At 34.0% G+C, this 13,482-nt stretch overlaps 1 protein-coding gene across 2 annotated transcripts; it reads right to left on the reverse strand.

Moving 5' to 3' along the window:
- Nucleotides 1-212: 212 nt before the first annotated feature.
- On the reverse strand, nucleotides 213-12,221 carry LOC122045433 (gamma-interferon-responsive lysosomal thiol protein-like). Of its 2 annotated transcripts, XM_042605658.1 has the most exons (5): nucleotides 11,897-12,221; nucleotides 11,589-11,654; nucleotides 10,554-10,694; nucleotides 4,076-4,168; nucleotides 213-590 (listed from the first exon to the last, which is right to left on the reverse strand). In XM_042605658.1, the coding sequence occupies exons 1-5, from the start codon at nucleotides 12,194-12,196 to the stop codon at nucleotides 408-410; spliced, it is 783 nt and encodes a 260-aa protein (XP_042461592.1). In that variant the 5' UTR covers nucleotides 12,197-12,221; the 3' UTR covers nucleotides 213-407. The 2 variants fall into 2 exon arrangements, with proteins under 2 accessions (XP_042461592.1, XP_042461593.1); XM_042605659.1 differs by lacking the exon at nucleotides 4,076-4,168.
- Between the last annotated feature and the right edge of the window lie 1,261 nt (nucleotides 12,222-13,482).

Below are 13,482 nucleotides of genomic sequence, written 5' to 3' on the forward strand. Positions count from 1 at the left end.
CATATAAGATTAAAAATAATTTCAACCCACAGCTTCAAATTATTAACTATTTTTTTAAAACAGATCCACCAAAAAGCTGGGAGTTCAGTTGAGGGCTTTTTTATGTTATATATTGTATAGCTACACTTTACAGAAAACGAAATTCAAGGCAAATAATGTTAATAACAATAATGGATTGGAATACCATGGGGGAGAAAAAAAGGATACACAAGTTAATCAATTAACAGCATAGAATTTTATCATGTCTGGTATATAATTCTTTGCTACATGTTTAAGTTGGAGTCCAAAATGTGCAGCAACAGTAGCGTTTCTAGTAACAAAATAAAACGTAAAGCTTTTCATATACAACTAAGATAATTGTTTCAGATGGAGGAAAAAGGTGTTTACTATTTACCTATTAAGCAAACCTAGGCTGCAGTTCTTATCATCCTTTCATTGTTTAGGGCCCTGGATGAAATGTTATCAACAAAGGAGACGTGGACTTGAGTTCTGGCATTCTGTCGGTTGGTGATGAGGGATGTTTCGGTGCAGGCGTTTGGAGTTTTGCCGGTATAAGCTTGGCAGATGTAGGCTTCGACATCTTCATATTCCTGTGGTAGAAAAATGCAGATTGTACACAAATTGAAAGTATAAGTGCGCTGAAATCATGTGATAAAGGGCTTTTTTTGTAAGGATGAGATCACCACAATAACTTATGCAATATTTTCCGAATGCAGAGACAACGTACTTAAAAACGAATGTAAGAATCAATATTGCTGAATGGCATGAGGATTCTTGTTGATACCAGTTTCTTGCATAGAGTACTGAAATTTATAATTATCTTGATCGTTGATTAGATCATGCAAAAATTACAAGTCCCAAAGTTCATACATTCTTTTTTGCTTTTTCTCTACGTTTGTCTTGTGAAGGATCATGGCAGAATACCAAGTGGTTGCCAAATGCATGCATATGGAAGGCCCAATAGAAGTTATAAGAAGATAAGGGATGAAATTATGCTATTATTAGGTGCGCTTGTTGTGCCTTCTTGCTAGGTGAAGCCTCCTCACCTCAAAAGGTGCCTTGGGTTTGGCTAGGTTGAGCCCTATTAAACAAAACTTAGAGGTATCAAGAGAGCCTTATTAAGCAAAATTACAGGTATGAAGAGAGTCTTATTAAGAAATTGGCGAGATAAAGTGATTTCATATTGGATATAATTATTGGCATTGTTGAGAACTAGAGGATTAATCAACTAGAATTAAGAGTTGGAGATGAAAAGGCTTAATAGGAGGTCCAATGTTTCATCATGATAGTTGATAAAAGGCACTAATGCAACAAAGTTTTTAAAACATCTTTTAAGGCGAGAGGAAAAAAAATCAATAGATCCGAGTGATAAAAGGTTAAAAAGCAAATAATGGGGAAATTATCCGAGAAGCTTTGTGGAATATCCAAAGATTGTTAGATGGGCTCCGTGTGTACAACTTCAAATAAGGAGCAGCATAGATGCAGGGTGATCAATGGCAATCCACATGCTCCTACCTAGTGCCCCATCTGGTGCCCCAAGACTAGCTAGTGCACCTTTCTAAGTTTTGGACAGGGATGATTTGATTCTGCTCATTAAGTCTCAACATGCAATTGACTTGGATGTATCAAGAGATCTAAATAGTATAATGTACCTTACGACATTGTAGCAAGTTTATCACCCTCTAGCCAACTGGCCATCCCGTGGGGACAAATGTACCTTATGACATTAAACAAGTAAAATGTAGTTCTAAAAAGACATTAAATATGGAGGGAGGATTCAAAAGGCGCACCCTTCATGATCCAATAGTAGTACATAATTCAATCAATGATCCACCAAATGGAATAGGTTGTCGGGCTTGTGGATCATTCGGATTTCACGATTGCCATGGCAATGGATCTAGCTGAAGTGAAGACTTATAAGAATCTCAAATAGTGTAGGTAGTAGATGAAATTCTACATTATTAATGACTAAATAAAATTAGCCAAGGATGATAACTTGTTCATTTGCATTATTATATATACTATTGACGAATTTCCAAAGGCACTCTAGAATTTTCCAACTTCATGCCTCATACTTAGTTTTGCTCAATTTACAAAGCAAAACTAACTTTCTTGTTGTTTAAATATTCTAATGATCAACAGGTGGTGATTGTAGAAAAATATTTGAGATGATTCATGAGAGTAAGACGTGCAACTAGATTTTTTTTTCCTTAACTAGAAATAAGCCATCAATGACTTCTGCCCGAAAACTTCTTAATGACCCAAATTAATATTCAAAATCTCAAATCGTGCCAAAATTTTGATCTTTGATTGGAGTAATATTGTTTCAGTATCGTGACAACATTCCGACACATGTGCTAGAGATGGACTGAATGTTAAAAGAGGAAAGAGATGGAACATAGAAATGAGACATTGTCTATGCCAAGTGGTATCGAATTTCGGTTTGACCATTTTGTTCAACACAATTCGAGATTCAAACTATATATTCCACATGAGACTCTCCACCAACATGACACGATTTGGGCCATTGAAGAGTTTTGGCTCATCCTCACTCATTTCAAACTAAAAATAAAATAAACTAGGAATATATCTTGTTCTTATGAATTTAATGGTATGGATATATCTTTCCAAAAAGAGCATGTTTTGACAATCAAAGTAATTAAAAAAGGGAGGGGTTCATTAATCAAATTAAGGGCATTTTGGATATATGCTAAGAGAAGTTGCATTGTTTGGCAATTTGAAAGTACAGACATGAGGTTGGAAAACTCAAAAGTAGGTATGCTTTGTGAAATTTGTTTAAAGTATGAAATGAAGAAACTTTTGCAATATGTCAAACATTATAATGAGAACCGCCAAACTGGTTGAACAATAAATAGATGATTTTTTTATAACTAAAAACTAAACATATACTATTAATCAAATTTCATATATCTGCTACTCAATATATATAAATATATCAACCTGTGATGATTTTATTTAAGAATGTGAAATATGTACATAACATTAATTCAGATGTAAACGAAAAGTTATGGCATCCTTCAATTGTATGAACCAAAACAAGAAATTGTTTATCAGCCATCCCAAATTCTGAATAAAGTTAGTTAACAGTGTGCTAGAGGAAGAGGTGAACTTGCTCCAACGATTTGCTAACTTTTGGTTGTGCAATTGGTCAAGAGATGGTGCTTTTTCAAGTACAGAGGGTGTAGATGACATGAGTAGGTCCTAATCCCCAAGAGGCATAAATTCAGTTGAAAAACTTTGAGGTGAATTCTTCATGTCAGTGTTACAACACAAAATAGCTATCCAGTATTAGATTACTAGGATGGGCAGAAAGAGAAAGAGCTTTCTTGTTTCTCTTTGATGGAGTAGTAACCATCTGAAGGTTTTAAATACTGGCATGTCTGATGCAGGTGACTTAGATCCAGCCTAGGCTGACTGTTTTATAGGCCAAACTAACAGAGAAGAATCGCTGAAATCCTGTGACCGTCAGAAGGCAACATTTGCATGAGAAGCCTGGAAGTTATCCAATAAATGGAGTAGTTCTGTCAACCGCAAGAAGAAAGACAATAGATCCCAGCAGTTGGAGCTGTCAACAAACTGAAACATTGGAGAATGAAAAGAGGACTTGGGAATTTTTCAAGAAGATGGAGTTACCATCTCTATCTTGGTATATATTTTCTTGAAATAGATGAGTCTATGGGAGGGAGATAGAGGGGAGAATTATACAACAGTTTTTCTTTTGTACGTCAAGAAAAACTGAATCTGAATATTAAGATGATGTCCTATTACTCCACAATTCCAATGAAATAATATATATCTTCTGGAACTTTGAAATAATGGACTGTGTAAAATTATATTGAAGTCCAACTCAAATATGGTTACTGGAGTTAAGAACCAAATATTCACATGTAACACGAAAATTTAAGCTAGACAAATAACATAAAAAATGTTCATGCAAATTGCAGCTTCAAAATCATTTCTCTTCTACTTGAATAAAGTGATGTAATCTAAGTAACAAGGGTATCTTTCCTCAAATTCAGAAAATGTCAAGTACTTAAAGCATTGCAGAGCTAACCTCATATAGTGGCTGTCCATTCACTACCACCCAAGGAACATAGGTGTGAGGGGGTTCTAAAGCATCTGTTTTTGCAGCATACTCTAACTCAAGCTGTTAAAAAATAATAATAATAGATGCGCCAATCCATAAATTTGAGCAGATAGAAAAAATCCAAGCAGTATGCATAGAATAAACCAGGCACTTTAGATAGCCAACAATGAATTTTAAAATATTTGATAATTTAATAAAACAACAAATGAACTATTTTTTCTCATGTCTCACACATCCCCCAACTATATAAAGTGCGCCGCAGAACCCTATTACTGATTGAACATTATTTCCTCCACTTCAATTAGCTGCTAGAGCTCTTCTCCCCACAACACTACCACTTTGTCACGCCAAAATACCACAACGCAATTGTAGCTAAAAATACCCACAGGTAGCATACTGCCATAACCGGATACTATAACTACAATAAATTTGCAACAGTATCTGTGGTGTTAAAGGTGTACTAATTAAAAAAAAACTATGGATGAAGCCTGAACTGAGTTGTGCATTGTTCATGTACTCATTCTGAGAGGAACAATGACTGTTATGCACAAATATAACAGTCATTCTGCTGCTATAGCTATTGTTCCTCACACATATAGTAATCCCATACTATTGTCACTATAACTTTTCAGATCATTTAATAAGAGCAATGATTAAAATTTCATACGGGACTAGAACAACAAGGTTTTGATACAATATCATGTGATGCCACCCCCATGGATTGATGTCGTTGATACCTGCATGAGTATTTGCTCCAATATGTCTTGGGGTCAATTCTTAGCTTGTGCAAATTGCCTCGTTAGGTGCTGACCTCTCCTGTGCAACACGTCGCTGTGCTCAAGAAAAATATGGCCGTTGTTCTAAGGCAAAATATCCCCCGTAATTTACCTACTTGAATCTTGTCATGGGGTAGACGATACTAGGCCATCACCTTTTGCTCCAATATCATATGTTTCGGTATTTTTTTCTTTTTAAATATAAGTATATATTAATTACAAAATATTTTTATTAATATTTGATTGCTATAAATGCTGACTATTAATTTTATGTTTAGGTGTTGACTATTGAGTTTATATTTCAATATTATCTTATGTCTATGACAGATTTGACATTTTGCAGCAACTAATAGTAAGGAATAAATTTAAAATTTATATTATTATTAATGAACATAATAAAATAATTTTAAACTTCGAGTCCAAGAACTTGCGTCTAGAATGGTCATGAAGATTAGTCTTTAACTTCATTGTCACAAATTTGAAGAATTGATGTTTATGGATATTGTTTATCAAATACGACACTCCTTTTGCTATTGATCAATACCAAAGTTTTAAGACCTCAAATATTGATAAGTTTTAATTCAAAGGGTGTTGCAATTTTATAAGTTCGATGTGAAAGATTATATTTAGGTTTAAACTATATTTTAACTAAATTTAAAATTTTCAAATTAAAGATCTTATAAAATCACATTTAAAATTGAAAAATAGTCTTCTTAAAATAAATTAAGAAGGCTAGTTCAAACATATTTTGCTCTATTTAAAACTAAATAAAATTTATATATATAGGATAGACTAGTTCAAACATATTTAATTAAGCTAATTGTATTTTTATAAGATTAGGAATTATTTAATTATTATTTTTCTTTCTTACCTTCCCATTCCCCACAGCCCTACACACCCCATATGTCGCGCCTCTTGCCACCTGCAACCACCTACCATCCAGGCTCCACCCCATCACCACACACACACCATCAATCGCCACTCGCAATCACCCATGACCCGAACCACCCTTCCCATTTGCTACAACCCTGCACATTCTGCATGTCGTGCCCCACCACCTGTAGTCGCTCGTCATTACAATCAGCAACGACTCACTATCGCGCACCATGTTAAACCCCCATCACGTCCACTAATTGTAATAACACTCGTCCCGATGCCCTATCTCTTGGTAACTTCCTGTCCTCTTTCAATCTGTCTTCCATATTTCTTTTACCCTCTCTTCCCAACTTCTGTGCCACTATAATATCAACTGTTTCACATGCCAATCTATACCTATAGGCACGAATCAGCAATTCAAAAGTTGAATAAGAGTGATATCCATAATCCTTGATTGCCTCAAGATCCACTTGCCTTGTCACTACATCTCCATTATGGCATCTCTGATACCTGCTAGGTCACATGGGCTAACTAACTCAAGAATATTCACTCATGATATCTACCAATAAGTTATTTTAATATCCTATAAGTTATATTCTCTCTAATACCTGCTAGGTCACATGGACTGTACCAACCAAATATCCTAATATTTTAATTAATCAAATTTTTTATAAATTGTATCTTTCAGAATCAGCACATGAAAGTAATGATTTCCATGGGAGATCAGTCTAATGCAACATTCCATATCAGGATCTACCAGCATCTGCCCATCCTACATTTCTAGCATAAGTCACACATCCACCAATCGAATGAAACTTATTTTTTAGAGTCCCATTTTTCCCATTGTGAGTGAAGCATCACGGTGTTTTGTAATTGCAGTCTTTCATGTATTCAAAATCTTTGATCCGGAAATAAAAAAGCAGTTTGGTTGAGATCAAATGTTGCAATCTGTGATAACATCTTTAAAGAGGAAAGTACTTTTACTTTGTCAGACTCATGGACTTATCTGTCAGAAAACTTGTGCTCCCCCATCCCAATAAAAATGAAGTTGTTAAACACAAGATCAGTCATCTACCTAAGTTGCTGCTATTATGACATTTGAAATGCATGTTATGGAGGGTGATATTGCTCTACCCTTTTGCTTTTGCATTAATTAAGCACTATTGTTCAGTTTTGCTGGTTAGACTCTCGTTCTTCTACTTATGCCTGCCCGGTTCTCCTTTTCAATATTCTACGTTTCTGTAGTTGTCTTCATTTTTTGGGACTAGCTCATGATTAATAAAGTCCTTGCTTCATCCATTGTGCAGTCCATGAGGGTATTCTTGAATTCAAAAGTACTCTTAAGGATATATTAGGAATTGTGGTATGGAATAGAGTAGAATCATAGTTGGCAGAATCAGTCAATCCAATCAAGATCAACCGAGTTGGATCGGCCTCAGCCAATGCCACTCCAATTTCATCCATGAAATCGGACACCCCTCCAAGAGTAACAAATCTGAATTAATTAAGATCAAACTAATACAAACTTCAATATTATTAATTGATAAGAGAAAAATCAACTGAATCAAGACAAAATCATTCAATTCAGCCAATTTCTCCAATGGTGAGAAAGATTGGAGGCAGATACACCATATTGGAGTTACTCTCGAGGAGGAAGTCAGTGGTGGCCTCTGCCTCATCTTCTTCAAGGTGCAAGTGTTCTCAAGGAAGAAGGCATCATGCAGAGAGGCTGGAGGTGGATCATAGCAGAGTTGGCACACCTATTTTAGGCATTCTCAAGGCAAAAAAGGGCTTCTTCTAGTGCTTTGGGTGTTCTCAAGGAATCGTGAGGAAGACTAGAATGCGCTCTCTGATTTCTGTTTCATATGTATGTGACTTTGTGCCTATGTCTTCCATCCCTAATCTCAAGGTATTTTCTTTTTATTAATTAATTGACATTTTTAATTATGAATAGTTTAAAATTAAAGTATATAATTATGTATTAAGTTAGTGTATTCATGTATTGCTTATTAAACTTAAGTTCATAGAATTAGCAATATAATTAATTAACAAATAATTTAAATTATAACTTTAATTAATATTATTAATTTAAAGTATTAAATAGTCATTAATAGTTGATTATTAATTTATTTTTTTATAATTTTTTATTTTTTGAATTTTTATAATCTTTTTACCAATTTTGATATCACTGTTCTTGCTAATCTAATATAATATCTACTTAGATTTTCTAAATTTTCGATACTGACAATATTGCCGCCCTTAATAGAATGGACAACAATTCCAACTTGATTTAGTACACATATACACTTCTCGTTCAATTGTAAACCAAATAAACAACCCTTTCCTCACAAATAAGATTGTTAAACAGACATTTGATTGTGGTGCACGACACAATTCACCTCTAGATATGAAATCACTAGCTCAAAAGACTTTTCAATGGAGTTTCCAAAATCGATATTGATATCAACACCAAACATTGGTTGGTGGGTTCAAAATCATCATGAAAAAAAACTTAGACATCATTTTGAATAATCTAATATTATTATTAGATTAACAATAATAATATAGTATCGATCAAGTAAATATTCAATGATTTCTATCATTATTTATAGTAAAAGAATCAAATATTCACTGTAATAATTGAATATATTTGATAGATAATATGATAATATAAATGATATTATTATAAATATTAATCAAGTAAATAATTAATTGTTTACATTGATTATATAATCAATAAAGTGAATTTGTTGATTGGGGTCAAATCAGTGCCTCATTGATCCAGCCTTAGTTTTCTCCTCCTTGGTATGAGAAATGTTTAATAGTTCAAGTGAGATCAATAATAAATCATCAAAAAAAATCATAGATTCCAATAAATCTTTAACAATTCATTCAATTTTTAGCAAGATCATTGTGACTTCTCTAGCAACATTGGGTACATGACTAAGATACAGGCCAAAATAGATTGGCTCTTGCTAATCCCAATGGGAGATCAACTAAGTTTGACAATCATTATTAGAATATTAAAGAACATTTTCTGAGTTAGAGTAACGAAAGTTTAATGCCAATGATAGACATTACTTGAGTAACGCTTGATGTCGTTTTAGTGAAAAAAAATCAATGACAAGCCAATGCGCAAGCAATACCAATAGATGAAAGAGGCCTCATCTTCTAGTAACGAGGAACCCTTTCCATTCTAGCAGCAAGGATCATGTGGAAGGACCTTAAAGATTAGCAGTCGAGTTGATACATATATTTAATATTTGATCAAGGACAGAGACCAAGAAGATATAAGATAGGGGGTTTGGATCAACTTGTTTACATGCTAATTCAAATTTGTCACATGCTTAGGTTCAATACTCTCACCTTCAACTTAGGCACGATACGGAATGCAATAGATAAATTCAATTGATTTAAAATTTAAATTTTAAACTTTTAAAAGTTGTGTTAATTTTTTAAAAATGTTTGTTATAGTTAAGCCTTGTCAAACTTGCTCTTTGAGGGATCCCCATGTGATAACGTTCTTTGATTTAATATAATTTTCTTTTGCTTTGTGAGATTATGTTTTTTGTATGTGACATCCTTCTTGGTGCTACATCAAGTGGTATTTGAGCTCCTCTCTATTGCAAAGTTGCAAGCCCACCTCTTGTCACAAAAAATCCCGCAAAGTGCTTGCACACCTCTTGAACAACACCAATCCATCCATGATTTGAAATCTCGTACCAAGCTGGACAAAACGGTCGAAGCGTATCGTTCCAGTGAATCACCGAAATTCAATACTATTCAGACACCAAAGTTCAAATTGTTGTTTGTTGACAGAATATTCTACCAATTCGTTATGGATGGATGATGAGGTTCCATATATAAGATCATTCCAAGTTCTACATCAATAGACCAAATGGATTGAACGAAACAAACCGGACTAATTGGACTATTTGAGTGATATCAAATAAGTAAACGGAATGGGCAAATTGAGAGAACTTGGCTGGTCAAAACCAAGTAGGCTAGGAGGGTCCAACGAACAAGATGAGTTAAATAGGTAATGCAAACCCAATGGATTAGCTAGAAAAAAATGAGGTAAACAAATTAGGCAAACCATGTAGACTAACTATGCTAAATTAGATGGAATAAATCAAACGAATTAACCAAGGGCAAACGTAGAATTAGAAAAGAAAAGCCTCTACCACAACCCAACATTCAAAATTCTGCTTCTAGCTATCACAAGGATGAGAAGTTTCACCCCTCTCAAGCACTTCAGTAACATCAACAAAATTATAATAAGAAATTTTATTCAAATTTTTACTCAACTTGTTTTAAATGTTAGTAAAAGCTCAATCCTAATGCACACATCCTCTACCAGAAGAAAGAAATTTTACTGGTACCATATAGTGAAAAGGTTGTTCGTCTGACTAGAACTAATCGTACGAATCAACCTTAAAATGTGTCACAAGGCACACCCACAAAATACAAAGAAAAATAGCTAAAGAATAATTCCTACCCCTAAAATAATATATTAGGACACATATCTGCTTTTTAATTTCAGTTCATTGGACAGTAAAAAAAAAAGGAAACACATCATATTATGAGAAATACATGTGACCAATGTCATTAAATCTATAATGCCTTCACAATGTTAAAAGATTGGTGCTTTCAGAAGTTATATTTGTAATCAACTCAACTAATTTATTTGCATGTTCCATAAATTAATAAAATGCATCATGGAAAAGTTATTCAAATGACTATTTACTCATATAGAAACTTTTGTTTTGCCTAATAAATAGTTGTATGCTCACCTTTTTCCCGTAATCATTGTCATAGCACTCCAAGACTGCAAGCGAATCAAGCCCAGTCTTGGAAAAACAGGACCCCCACTCAAGGTATTTGTGCTTCAAAGCCAGGTCCTCAACACAATAGATGAAACTGAAATGTTCATTCTGTATAAGAAAATCAAATTATTAGCGGCAAGGAAATATAAAAAAAATATAACAGAGAGAATGGTCTGTGCTACAGTTTTCAAAAATTGTCTGCATTTAGAATAAAAACTATATATTATCAAAATCAGACTTCCATAACTTTTTCTATCAAGTGTAAAACTGTAAATCTAAAGAATGTTGAATTTGTTACTTTTCACACTACGAATGAGAGCAAGATGCATGCTGACTACCATTTAACTAATTTAATTGTTTTATTTTGACGAAATTAACTAGAGCAATCGAAGTACTGAAGGAAATACAAGCCAAAAGTAAAAAATGGCACATGCCACTATGAGACCAATGGATAGATTAATTATTGAACCTCAAAAACATGCCATTACAAGATAGAAAGAAGGCAAAACATAATATGGAAATGCATTATCACACATGAGAACCATGTTTTCTACTAGACAGCATGTAGCAAGACTGCATTTTTTCTGAAAGGTCCCATCATGCTTTGCTTGGCATTTTATTTTTACATCAATGAGCACCAAAACAGTAAGTAGATAGCAGAGTCATATATGCATCAGTTCTTTCCACCAGTTATAATTTGCAAGAGTAAATTGTACTATGAGATAAAATTTCAGTACAGTAGCTAGTGTATCATGATTGATATAGGGCATAAAGTTTCCATCCATTGTATGTGCTGATCTAGGAGCAACACTCATGTTACATCGTAAAAATGCTCTTATGATAGCACTGTGCAAATAAGAGTTAAAGGTTAATCCCAATTACGCCAACAGTTTACTCAGGTCCATTCTGACAATCCAAACTAGTCAAAATCGTAAACATCTTAGCTCAGAAGACCATATTAGATTAATCTGAGGAAAAAAGGAACTGCAGCGTTAAAATTACCAAATCAGGCCAGGTAGCAATGGCGCATGCTTCAACAGTGTTCAGTAAGCACTCATAGGGACCGTGCTGCAAAGAAATACAACGTCAGCAACCTTCTTTTTCTAACAGTTTATCATTAGTGCACATCAAATTCACAAGCATAAAATTAAGCTCTAAAACAAGCTTTCAAAAGCCTGATTACCTGTCATCACACAAACCGTTTTCACTATGTTCAATTACTGAAACAGAAATCCTAGAGTGCAAGGAACTAGAAAAGAATACAAATCCGTTCGGCATAAGGAATTGATCGGAGGACGGAAATAGAAGACCTGGCAGGAGATGGTTCCGTTTCGGATCCTGGCGTTCCCGTAGGGAACGAGTTCGAGGTCAACGATAGAGATGAGGCCGTTTTCAAAGAGCTTGGCTAGGTAGTTGACTATGAAGTTGGCGCTGTAAGGGCACAGGGTCTCGTAGTAGAGGGCCACCGAAACTTTGGAAGCTGAATCCGAGGACGCGACAGCGGCAGAGGTGGTGCGATACGAGACGGAGAGGACGAAGAAGGAAAGGAGAAGTAAGCGAGAGGAAGCCATGAAAGGAGCAGGAGCGGAAGGGGAGATCGGGATCGGCATGGAGGTCCAATTTGTAATTAATTAAATCAAATTATTTTCTAACTTTAAAATTAAAAAAAAAATCCTGAAAGAGAATGTTTTTCTTTATTTATTTTTCAAAAGTTTAAATTGTTTGGAAAAGCGATGGATGGACTCTCATTTATGAAATTGATGGACGACAATAATTTCAGAAATAAATAAATAAATACATGTTTAATTTTACAGGTTCGCGATTTTTTAATTAAAAATACATTTTATTTATTTATAGTTTATCAAGCTATTTGATAAATAACTTCGTTAATTTCAACTAAAAGTATATTATTCTTTTTATTTTCATAATTTTTAATTATTCCAGTTATTAGTCTAACTTCTTTAATAAATAAAGTAACTATTTAAAATTTATTACGTTCATTTTTTTAAATGAAAAATATTTGTTTTTTTATTTTTTTTTCTCAGTCACTTCGCCTACTTTACTAAATAGTTTGAGACAAAATTGATAAATTAAGTTGTTTTCATAGCCGAGGATGTCTTTCTTCACAAATTAGAGCGACATGATTTAGTGTTTTTTTTATCACTCAACCAGGGCCCTAAATGATTTGAATGATGAAGTTTTGCCACCAAGGATTGTGCAGTTGTCTGCAGATCCTATGAATTCAGGGGCAAGATTTAACTGCAGCAAATTATAAGGAATTTTTCCTCCAATAAATAACTTGACTTAGAGAAAATAAACCGTCTAGATAGATCATGAGTTATCAATACATTTTTTTTATAAAACTGAATCAGTCGTATCCAGAATTAATCGATTTAAAAATTGAATATACTCTATCAACAAAAAAAAAAGTCAGGATTGATAAATCATATGAAATATCTTGGATCATTTGGCGTTTATTATCTTTTGTTTGTTTACTATTGTGTTTATTTTCTACAGTGCAAACTAGCATTGCATAAACAAGCAATGCAATGGACAAAGATGATCGAGTCAATTCAACCCTCTAGCCTCTTTTCACTATCAAATAGGCAATTGACACAGGCAACTTCAGTCTAGTTGACTCAAGTTAGACTATAAAACTTTTGTACTTGAGCAACAAGTGAACAATTGACTATGGGGTCAACCTGATTAATCAATTGACTCAATAACAACACACAACACCGGTCGATTGATTTTGTTTGGCCTCAAGTTATTTCATCAATTTCGATCCAAATCACCTACTCGCAAGTTGACTATGCACCTAAGTAGCCCCTGAGAATGCTGCAACGGCATAGTGTCTTTTCAATTTCTCTAATCGAATTTCAATTTTGACAAATTA

The sequence above is a fragment of the Zingiber officinale genome, chromosome 2B, assembly GCF_018446385.1.
Source record: "Zingiber officinale cultivar Zhangliang chromosome 2B, Zo_v1.1, whole genome shotgun sequence".
Classification (NCBI taxonomy): domain Eukaryota; kingdom Viridiplantae; phylum Streptophyta; class Magnoliopsida; order Zingiberales; family Zingiberaceae; genus Zingiber; species Zingiber officinale.

Bases quoted from the DNA above. Each gene is read 5' to 3' on its own strand.
- LOC122045433 (XM_042605658.1), bottom strand. From the start codon at position 12,196: ATGCCGATCCCGATCTCCCCTTCCGCTCCTGCTCCTTTCATGGCTTCC. The intron at 11,655-11,896 runs GTCTTCTATTTC...ATTTCTTTGCAG, and splicing joins ACGGAACCATCTCCTGCCAG to CACGGTCCCTATGAGTGCTT. The intron at 10,695-11,588 runs GTAATTTTAACG...TTTCTTATACAG, and splicing joins TTGCTACCTGGCCTGATTTG to AATGAACATTTCAGTTTCAT.